Genomic DNA, 11,234 nt, shown 5'->3' on the forward strand with positions numbered 1-11,234 from the left:
ACAGGGTCACAGAAAAAAAGGCAAACTCTAAACCAGCTTATAATCAACAACAGCCATAATGTAGAACCATAACTGAGTCATCTGTGTTACCTATGGAGGATAAAACAGCAGAGGTTGTAATGAGCAATAGAATCTTTGACAAAATCAAGGGTGAACACACTGTGTCTTCTTCATCCACAAACAGGTGTTTATCAGTGTTTCATCACAGCTGTTTTAGTCGGGGTGGTCTTATCTCTTAAAAGAAAATAATTATATATCTTACAATGTAGAAAAGTAATATTAAACTGTCTTAGGTTGCAATGCAAGATGCAACCAGAAGCATGTATTCTATCACCAGCTGTTAAAACCAAGCGGGGGAGTGTTCTTTTTCTCTTCCACGACCCATCCTCCCTCCAGGAGATCTCTTCTGTTCATGGGCCAGTGAGTGCCCCTGCGTGGCTGAGAAAATTCCATCATCCCCTGGGGAGATGCTCCGCCCAGGGGGAGGAGCCAAGCATTCCTACCTGGATACAATCTGAGTTTGGAACACCACAGCTGCCTTTGCCCACTGCATTCCCAGAGGGAGACCAGGCCCATCTACACCACCACGGGACCTTCAGAGGAAAACTCCACCCTTCTACAGGATCACTGCTCCAACAGAACCACAGCTGGCACCGTGTGGAGATTCCCAGGTGGGATCTTCATTCAGAACCTCTCTGGTTACAATGCTGTTATAAACATGCTGGCTGTAAGTTCTGATGGTGTTCTGGTCTCAGGAGCTGGTCATGGTACTCTGCACCTTTGGGACTGGAGAACTGGACACAATTTCCAGAGGGCACATGCAGCTGTACGGCCGGGTCCTTTGGGAAGTGAATCAGGAATATTTGCTTGTGGTTTTGACCAGTCAGAAAGCAGATTGCTAGCGGCTGAAGCTGATAAAACCATAAAAGTATACAAAGAAGATGATACTGCTACTGAAGAAGCCCATCCTGTCAGCTGGAAACCAGAAATTATCAAGAGAAAGCGATTTTAGTGCAGCAACATACTACTTCTGTAATTTTGTTTTGGCTTTCCTGAGAGCATTCAGTCACATTTTGTCCTGCCTAGAACAGCAGAGCAAGAAGTCAGCTAAGTCTTTGCTATTTCAACATGTTTTATAATAAATTTTATTTCTCTTTATGAAGAAAAAAAAAAAAAAGGAACATAGCTGCAGCAGCCAAGCCAATAAAATCCTGTGGAATGAGAGCGCCCAGGCTCGCGCACAAAGGTGTCCCACAAAATCTCATTACAGCAAGGAGACTTCAAAGGGGCTGCGGGGCGGCAGCGCTGCTCTGCGGGAGCAGGAGGGGTGACTCAGCTCCTGCCACTGCTCGGGGTGCTCCCGAGCCCCGGGGCTGGGGGTGCCACAGCCCGGCCCTGCCACCCCCCCAGCGACGCTCCTGCCTCACCCTGGGTGGCGAGCGCAGGAAAACATCACCCTCACAGCACGGAGGGATCCTGAGGTGAATTTATTATCCCACAGAACACAAGCTGCTAAGCAGTTCTGCCAGGGCTCCTGCGCACATTCCCATTTGTTTGTCCCAGATGAAAGATGTTTCTTCTCTACCTTCCACCTCCCAGCAAGGCACAGACCTCCCCTCAGAAGGGCTGGAAAAGCTCAGGAGCAGCACGAGCAGCAGGCTGGGTGTGCTGCTGGGCACGGTGGCTTCTGTGAAGTGCAAACTCCAGAGACACAGGGACGTTGCCAAGTTGAGTGGCTGCCTGTATTTTTAAGGAAGGACAACTGTCACTCCTGCGTGATTGAGGCCACACAGCAAAAGGGACTGGTGGGCTGGGCTGGGCACAAAGTTCAGGAAAGCACTTGGAAGATCTCCAGCAGATTTTATGGCATAGAAAGAGCCATGTGAGCACTGCTGTGATGTAACACACCGCAGTGTGAGGCTGCCTTTGATCCCAATACGGGTAAACACCTCAGAACAATCTGCTTTCACATCAGGGTGAGGAGCTGCACCCTCAGATGTGGATGGTTCCTGCTGCACTTGCAGGTGTGACAGGCATTTGTGCAGCTCGGGCAGCTCGGGCCGGACCTGGAGGTGGAAGGGATGAGAGGAGAAACCTTCAGGTGTGCCTGCAGAACAGCAGACAGCTCCCGAGGACAGAGGAGCAGCTTGTGCCGATGGGGGCAGGGAGCCCACGCTGCAGCTGGGGGTGGCAGGGCCAGCAGTGTCCTGCAGAGCCTGGCCCTGCCCCAGCTGCACCAGCGGCTCCCAGGGCTGTAAATCCTGTGCCCATGGCTGAGCCCCTGCACTCCTCTGCACCCCCTGTGCCATCCAGCACTCCGGTGACACCCCATGGTCACAATGGCCCCTGTGGTCACAATGACAGCCCTGCCAACCAGCCCTGCCCACGCGGGCAGTGCTGGCTCCTGCCTCTGCCCCAGGCAGTCCCACCATCCTGAGACAAGCTCAGGTGGGTGTCCCGGGCTCACAGCCAGGCAGCAGGGACACTGTCCCACCATGGCCCTTCCTGCGGGCTGCCCGAGGGTGACAAGGCTGCAGTGATGTCAGTGAGATGCTTCATCCCATCCCTGCTGGCCAATCCCTGCTGCTGCCTCAGCGGCTGTGCCCCCGTGGTGCTGAGAGCTCAGGGCAGAGCACACCTGGTGGTCTGGGATGGCTCTGGGATGGCTCTGGGATGGTTCTGGGATGGCTCTGGGATGGCTCTGGGATGGTTCTGGGATGGCTCTGAGTGGGCAGCGCTGGCAGCCGGGCTCTGGCAGCTGCCCAGGGAGCTCCTGCCCAGGGAGCTCCTCCCCAGGGAGCACCTCTGAAACCTTCCTGCTTCCCCGATGAGTGAGCCAGCTTTCCCTGGGACCCCCAGGGGGATTTGCTTTGAAGGACACCAGGCGGTTTGGGAGGGATTAGGGATGTCTCTACGTAGGAACGGGTGCAATAGGATTAGTGGGACTCTTCATTCAAGCACGGAGCGCTGGCAGGGCCATAAATAGCATCAGGACCTTAAGCTGGTGCTTCCCCTCCACAAGGCAGGGATCACGCAAGCAGGTGCATTCACCCGGGCAGGGAGGAGGTTTCTGCAGAGCTCCAGGTGCCCCAGAGGGCGAGCAGGACCTGGGGGGCAGCCGAGCCCCAGGGCAGATCAGAACCAGAGCTCAGCATGCCTGGCTCGGGACCTGCCGGCGCTGGAGGGACTGCGGGGCTCCAGCGCCCAGCCAGGCTTGCTCATCCTGAAGGCATCTGCATGACTTAGCAATCGGGTTGCCAAGCAGCTCCAGCCTCCCCTCCACGCCCCAAATACATGACTTTAGTGCTCCTGCTGGGTGGGTGCACAGGCATCAGCACAGTCGTGTGTGTACTTGTCCCTTCCAAAGTGAAAATGGCCAGGAGCTACAGCACACTCATGTGTGAAAACAGCAGTTTCTGAACAATCTAATTTGGGAACAGGGGTGCACAAACCTCACTGAAGTGGCTGTGGTGGTACAAAATCTGCTTTTTGGGAGTCAGAATCCCATTATCTTATCCCCTGAGGAAAGTGGACTGAGGTTCCCTTGGGGCAGCAACTGCTGAAATATCCGCTTCGTGCTGAGGTCCAGCCTTTCAGGCATCTGGCACCTGCCCTGGAGAAATGAGTGACAAAAAGAGGTGGTGACCTGGTAGGGATCTGGTGATTCCCCTCAAAGGCTTTAACGAGATTTCTAAACAATTTGCAGGTATTCCCCTTCTTAATAGATTTAGGAGCCGGGGAACGGAAATAGCACCAAGTACGTCACGGAAAGTAGGAAACCTCTTTACAAGGTTAAAAATAGGCCAAGAGCAAAGCATTCATTTAGGACAGGCAGGAGTAGAGTGGCTAATTGCTGAGGGAAGAGCCAGTTTCCATTCACGCAGAGGCATCGTCAACGAAAGCGAGAGAACTGAGTCACGCTTAGGTAACAGCAGCAGAAACATCTCTGCAGCCGAGCAGAGCCCTGCAGCAGCCGTGGGTCACAGGCCACCCCTGCGTGTCTTGGGGCCCACGCCCACCCCCTCCTCTGCAAAGGGCTCTTGCAAACGCTCAGGGCTCTTTCGCTGCTCCTTGTGCCTCACATTTCTGGGAGGAAAACCCACTTGGAGCTTCAAGGAGAGCCATTCCCAGAGCAGGAGGAGGCTCAGGGGGCTGTGGGGTCCCTGCAGAGGCACCCAGAGCTGCTGAGCGGGTGCTCCAAAGGACAGTGTCAGGTTCCGCATTCCTGCTATGTCCTCTTGGGTCAGATTGTGTTGGACCCTTCTGAAGGCAGGTTTGCCATGGCTGTGGCTGGTAACAGCTTCACCAGGAGCGCGTGTTGCTGGCATTTATCACTTGTAACTGAAAGTCAAGAGAGAATTAAGTCCTTTGTGTCTCATCATTTGTATTCTCTCAGCATATGTTTAAAGTCGCTTCCATATTTCTAGAGCATCATTTGAGTTTAAAAGTCCCTTTCTCTTAAAGCGGTGCCAGCTCAGATTTTTAGCTAAGGATGTGCAAACCCCCAGCTCCTCAGCACTCACACTGCCCTGACCGCCCTTGCAGGAGCTTCCCAGGCTCTGCTGCTGGGGATGGTGAGGGCTGGGGGCAATTGCCACGCATTTTTCTGGATCTTTTACTCCACAGGTGGCTAAAACACCAGAAGCCCCTGGCAAAGACCACGAGAGCCAAGGGAATGGAGGAGGCCCAAGGGAAGCCAGAGACCACCAACCCACCCCCCATGTCGAGGAACCGGCCACCTCCAGCTCCTCCCCTGGGCTCTCGCTTCATGCCGGTTGTTGCCCACACCGGGGGCCGTCCCCTCAGCTCCTTCGACTTCGTGTTCTACCAGCCCGGGTGGTCCAACTCGCTGGCCCCGTTCTGCACGGCGCAGAAACCCTTCTGCGGCTTCCGCTTCCAGGAGGGCACCGGCCACGGCCGCCAGCGCCTGGACGTGGAGAGCTCGGACGCCAAGAAGTGGAGATCCTTCCACGGCCCCAAGCCGTAGCTGGGAGCAGCCCAGCCCGGGCAATAAAGCCCTGAGACAGCGTCTGTGTGACCAGTGTCCCATCGGTGTGCGAGCCACGGGCAGCACCGGGCCGAGAGATGGGTGGGGAGGCTCTGCCGCTGCTCCCCAGGAAAATATGCAGAGTGGATTTTGCTCTAAAAGCCTGCCCAGCCTGTCCTGTCCTTTCCTGCCCACTGCACTGGGTGTCACAGCACAGGGCACTGGGAGAGTGGCCACCCAGCCCAGCTCACCCGGCCCAGCACAGGCTGGGCTGGGCTCAGGGCACCACTGAGGGCTCACCTTGCACAACAGGGGCCCGGTGGGGAGTACACAATTAGCACATCCAATTAGTGTTCCTCGGCTTAATTCCTTTTCCGTCAGTGTTTTCCGATTGTGTAATGCTGTTTTTTTTAGCAGTTAGTCCTAATTTACCGTGGTGCAGAAGCAATGCTGGCCTCTATTACTTTTTAGGTAACTGCAGCTGTTGGATATAAACTGTGTGCTATGGATAAACTCTGTGGGACACCCTGGACTCACATCCTTTCCCTTCCAGCCGAGGATCTGGCCCTTGATGCTTTCTGAGGAGATTTTATTCCTGAGTACTTCTCAGAATGCTGCGTGTCAAAGTGAAAACAGCACTGGATTTGGTTGTATTTACGTGGAGAACTTTTCATGGCAATCCATCAGAAGTGAAAACTGCAGCTGCATTTAACTCCACTGGTGTGAGCTGAGTCTGTAGCCCAGCAGCCAGGACACACTGCTGGGGTGAGCAGAGGGTGGGACAATTTTGAGGGAAAAACACTCACTTGGCAGGACCAGGACTGGACACAGGACCCCTGGAGCTGGGGGAAGAGGGCCCTTCCCCTTCCTGCTGTCTGCAATTAAAGCAGACTTAAACCTCTACCATTCAAAGCAATTTTGTTTCTATATTTGTCTCCTCACACCAAATTTACCCTCCTGGCGTGTCTCTTCCAGGAGCTGAAGTGGCACTTCCCTCTCCTGAATTCCAGGCTCTAGAGCCCCTCTGGAATCCTCTGGCAGAGTGAGGTGAAGGGAAAGCAAAAAGCAGAAACAGCACAGAGGATTCAGAGTGGTTTTCTCTCATTCTTCTTACGCTGGTTCAGGTCCAAAAGTTCTTGTTTATGTGACACCAGCCCTCCCCAAACGGTAAATGAAGTGGATTAAGAGATTAGCTCATCACACAGTAAATTCCACCCTCCTAATCTCCTGCTGGGCCTGTAATCTGCTAGACTTCCCCATTTTACCTCTTGTCTATTTTAACCTGAACTCTTAATGCCTTGCAGGAGCCCACCACCCCTCCCAGCCTCATTGGCTGGGGAGGGATTTGCTGGGTACTTAAATGTCACCTTCCCCACCAAAGGGGGTTTTGTGCTTTTGGGTTTTCCCAGGCAGACGAGTCTCCTGTGTCCATCGCCGCTGGAATCTGTACAGCACCAGGTGCTTTGGGCTCTCCTGATGCCCTGACCCTGCACTGCTGGGGACGTCTGGGCTTTGAAGGCAGAACTGTGAGATTTTTTTCCCCCTAAATTTCACAAAGCCTCCGTTTTTGGCTGCAAAGGGACCAGCACTTGGTGTGGAGATGGGGAACATGGACGGGAAAACCGTGGAGGAGCTGAGCACCACCGAGTGCCACCAGTGGTACAAGAAGTTCATGACGGAGTGTCCTTCTGGCCAGCTCACCCTCTACGAGTTCAAACAGTTTTTTGGCTTGAAAAACCTGAGTCCGGCAGCGAACAAATACGTTGAGCAAATGTTTGAGACATTTGACTTTAATAAGGTAAATATTGTCCTTCCCACTCGGGCGTGCAGGGAGGGGCCGTGCTCTGCCCTGGGATCCCGTGTGCTGGGGCTGGGAGGGTGGGAGAGGGAAACTGCTCTGGGTATGTGCAGCCTGACTCACTGCAGCCTCATAAATTCTAGAATCAGTTCTGGAACGTGAAAAATGCCTGCAAAAAACTTTTCCCCCACTGCCTGCTCTGCAAGGACACAGAGGCTTCCCCCAGAACTGATATTTTCCTTTTAAAACAGTGGGGTTTTATCTGGCAGTCTTTGATCCCTTTAAAATGAAGTGCCCTTTAATCCTGAAACACTGGATGTTGTGACAGCCACTGTGAGGACAAGGGCTGCATTCATGCAGGGACAGCGAGTCCCCAGCACGGACTGGGGCTGTTTGTGTCGTTTGAAACTGCAAATGGATTGCACTGGGATTGATTTTATTCCATGGGATAAGGAGCTCGGGCTCCCTGTGGAGAGACTTTGCAGCCCAGGCTGTGGCTGTGCTGGACCCCAGAGGGGGCAGTCCCAGGGCAGGGATTTGGGAATGCAGTCCCAGGGCAGGGATTTGGGAATGCAGTCCTGCAGCAGGGATTTGGGAATGCAGTGCCAGAGCAGGGATTTGGGAATGCAGTCCCAGGGCAGGGATTTGGGAATGCAGTCTTGCAGCAGGGATTTGGGAACGCAGTCCTGCAGCAGGGATTTGGGAATGCAGTCTTGCAGCAGGGATTCGGGAATGCAGTCCCAGAGCAGGGATTTGGGAATGCAGTCCTGCAGCAGGGATTTGGGAATGCAGTCCCAGAGCAGGGATTTGGGAATGCAGTCCCAGAGCAGGGATTTGGGAATGCAGTCTTGCAGCAGGGATTCGGGAATGCAGTCCCAGAGCAGGGATTTGGGAATGCAGTGCCAGGGCAGAGATTTGGGTAGCAGATGGATGCTGTGTCTCCAACAGGAAATTGCATCCTCCTCTACTTACAAATGACCTCAAATTGCACCTCCTGTGAGATGAGGAATCTATTTTATGGCAGCCCAAAGGGCTTAGTGGCATTAATCCCATTGATAAAAATGCAAATTGGGCCCTAAATCCTTCAGGTGTTTGGTTTGTGCCTTGGCCTTTCCCTTGCTCACTGCTCGTGTTTGAATGCATGCCTGAAAAGGAATTGATGCCCAGGAAATCCTGCTGGGAACGGGGTTTAGCAGTTATTTGTACCTAATCTGGCTCCTGCAGCAGTGGGATAAAGCAGATGATCCCCTCTGGAAAGCCCTGGCCCGCGGGCGGTGCCTTTGTTCATTGACAAAACCCTGGCTTATGCTCTGCCCGAGGTCTGTGGTGGGAATCGTGGAATCACTGAGGTTGGAAAGGGCCCCCAGGATCACTGGACCCAGCTGCTGGCCCGGCTCTGCCGGGTTCACCACGCGCCGTGTCCCCGGTGCCACGTCCACACGAGCACAGCAAGAGCCATTTCCCTTCAACCACCACGGGAACGCTCTGTGGTGGGCAGGAGGCATTTCAACAGCCTCCTGGAAGCTGTGGGCGTCATGGGCAGTGTCTGGGGGCACTTTGGTGGCCTGTGAGCTCATGCCAGCAGCTTTGCAGTGGTGCCACCGTCCTGGGCCCAGCTGGACACCTCAAACACCGTGGCACGAGCTGGCGTGGGCAAACACCCGGGAGGAAAGTCACAGATAAAAGTGTTTGTGCTCCAAACGTGGAGCAGGTACAGAAATGGCACAGGCACAGAGAAACACCTTCCCAGCCCGAGATGGCAGCAGCGTGCTGGGGTCTCTTCTGAATTTACTCCTCTCCTGGAAATGAGACCCCCTGGCAGGAGAAGGGAGCTGTGGGTGTGTGCAGGCAGGATGAGGTTGGGTGATTTATCAGGGTTCATCTGCATAAACCTCTCTGACCTCTGAATTCCCGCTGCTTTGGGCTGGTAATTGATGCCTGGCGTGTTAATTCCCTGAGCACAGGCCAGCTCCCAGTCCCCAAGCCAGATCCACCCACCCGGTCCCTGCCTTCCCAACATCTAATGGTCCAAGGCTGGACTTGATGATCTTGGAGGCCTTTCCCAGCCTTTATGATTTTATAATTCTATCATTCCACAACATTTCTGCGCAGATTCAGGTGGAACCTTGGCTTTCACCGCTGTGCTCCACGAGCCCCTGGTCTCAGGGTGGAGGGACCAGCTCCTGGGGGAACGTCAGAAGTGACCAAGATAATCCCTTACTGCCTGACTCTGCTTTTAATCTCGCCTTAGCTTCTAACCTTCTGCTTTTAGGATGGCTACATAGATTTCATGGAATATGTGGCAGCTCTGAGCCTGGTGCTGAAGGGGAAGGTGGATCAGAAGCTGAGGTGGTATTTCAAGCTCTACGACGTGGATGGGAACGGCTGCATCGACCGGGCTGAGCTGCTGAACATCATCAAAGTGAGTGGGCCCAGCTCTTCCCTTCCTGCCACGGAGGGGGTGCAGGGAGACAGAGAGGCTGCAGCAGGAGCTTCCAGCCCGTGAATTCACTCAGCAGACACTGCCCAAGCTTGCTGCTGTCCTCTGCCAGCGCTCCCAGCCGTGCCTCCCTGGCCGGAGCTGCCTCCCACGCCCCCGGACACCCAGCACCCCTTGTCCTCTCCTGGCAGCCCGCTTAACCCTGTGCACTGAAACTGGGGCTGAGATAAGCACTTGAACTTAATCTAAGGGTTTTCAGAGGTGAATGGCTTCTGGCTTATCCCAGCATGCCCACTAAATCCTGTAAAGCATCTATTGCCTTTTCAGGTGATTTTAATCTCCAGCCTTTTAGACAGGACTCATTCCTTTCGAAGCCTAACTGCCTGAAAACAAGTTTTAGCCCTGAAAAGCATTTGGCCTTTCGTGTTTGGTCATTTGGCCACTTGTTCTGATGGGCACACACACCTGCAGAGCACTCAGTAAGGCCTGTGCCCCTCTTCCCCTCCAGGCCATTCGATCCATCAACCGCTGCAACGAGAAGATGACGGCGGAGGAGTTCACAGACATGGTGTTCAACAAAATCGATATAAATGGAGATGGTGAGGCTCCTCCTCGGGGAGTGCCACTGCTCTGCCTTCCCTTCCCCGCACTCCAGGCGGCCAGAGCAGTTCCTGCTGCTGGATGTCCCAAAACACCAGGATGGGGAGAGCTGGCGGAGGGTGGCTCCCTGTGGAGGTTGAGCTCCCCATCCCCTCTGGGCTGCCCGAGGGGACGCTGCCCACAGCCCGAGGGCGGGTCTGTGCTGGGCTTTGGGGCACAGTGCCCGAGGGGACGCTGCCCACAGCCCGAGGGCGGGTCTGTGCTGGGCTTTGGGGCACAGTGCCCGAGGGGACGCTGCCCACAGCCCGAGGGTGGGTCTGTGCTGGGCTTTGGGGCACAATGCCCGAGGGGACGCTGCCCACAGCCCGAGGGTGGGTCTGTGCTGGGCTTTGGGGCACAATGCCCAAGGGGAGGCTGCCCACAGCCCGAGGGCGGGTCTGTGCTGGGCTTTGGGGCACAATGCTCGGTGCTGAGAGCCCGCTTTCAGGGTCAGTGCCAGTCCTGGGGGCGCAGGGAGCAGCCAGGCTGCGGGGCTTAGCAGAGCTCTGTGGATGTGCCCTGCAGGCGAGCTGTCCCTGGAGGAGTTCATGGAGGGCGTGCAGAAGGACGAGATGCTGCTGGACATCCTCACCCGCAGCCTGGACCTGACCCACATCGTGCGGCTGATCCAGAACGACGGCAAGAACCCTCACGAGGGCGGGCAGGACGCCCAGGCTGCCCCGTAGCTCCCGGGACGCTTTCCCCTGGCCTCCCCTGGCACCGTCAGCTCGGATGGGGCCGTGGGGCTGTGGGGCTGCAGCTCCACACTGACACACCTGTGCCCGGGCAGCGAGAGGAGAGGCCCCTGCAGGGAGGGCTGCAGAGCTGGGCTCGTCCCACATGGACCCTCAGAGAGGGGACAGCTGGTGCTCCCCAGGCAGGGGAGCAGCAGGAGCCTGTGCAGGTCAAGAATCCCCAAAATTCCCACCGAGGCTGTGGCCAACACCCCCCCAGCGGGGTCCAAGCAGGGGCTGCCCATGACTTGGCCCCGGTGAGAGGGGTCCTGGAAAAGCAGATCTAAACCTTCTCCTTCCATTTGTATTTCCAGAGCAAGCAATCAACAGTTCTGGTCACTCCTTCCTTCACTCGCTATTATTTGGTCAGCAGTGATTAGTGATAATGTGAGTTAAAACACTCATGAGCTAGAAAAAGGGGAGGGGTGAATGCAGTGGCTTTTCTTTGTTTAAAAGCATTAAAAACATTGAATGGTGCCTTTTTTTAACAACCTCCTGGACTGTAAGGAAATGTTTCTCCCTGAAGCATCTGGAAGGAAGGAAGTCCTTCCAGATAAGCAGAACCAGCAATGCAGTAACCTGAGAGGGAGTTGTAGGACTGTTCGTGTTTTCCCACCTGGCAAAGGGGCACCAGGA

General features: G+C 55.1%; 2 protein-coding genes across 2 annotated transcripts; both read left to right on the top strand.

Moving 5' to 3' along the window:
- The first annotated feature begins 412 nt into the window (after positions 1-412).
- CIMIP3 (ciliary microtubule inner protein 3) lies at positions 413-4,987 on the top strand. Its single transcript, XM_068173650.1, has 2 exons — positions 413-420; positions 4,627-4,987. Exons 1-2 carry the CDS (start codon positions 413-415, stop codon positions 4,985-4,987), a joined length of 369 nt encoding a protein of 122 aa, XP_068029751.1.
- An 839-nt stretch (positions 4,988-5,826) lies between these two features.
- On the top strand, positions 5,827-10,576 carry GUCA1A (guanylate cyclase activator 1A). The gene is made up of 4 exons (XM_068173207.1): positions 5,827-6,785; positions 9,058-9,207; positions 9,734-9,824; positions 10,390-10,576. Exons 1-4 carry the CDS (start codon positions 6,588-6,590, stop codon positions 10,548-10,550), a joined length of 600 nt encoding a protein of 199 aa, XP_068029308.1. The 5' UTR covers positions 5,827-6,587; the 3' UTR covers positions 10,551-10,576.
- The last annotated feature ends 658 nt before the right edge of the window (positions 10,577-11,234 follow it).

This window comes from Anomalospiza imberbis, chromosome 26 (genome assembly GCF_031753505.1).
Source record: "Anomalospiza imberbis isolate Cuckoo-Finch-1a 21T00152 chromosome 26, ASM3175350v1, whole genome shotgun sequence".
NCBI classification, from domain to species: domain Eukaryota; kingdom Metazoa; phylum Chordata; class Aves; order Passeriformes; family Viduidae; genus Anomalospiza; species Anomalospiza imberbis.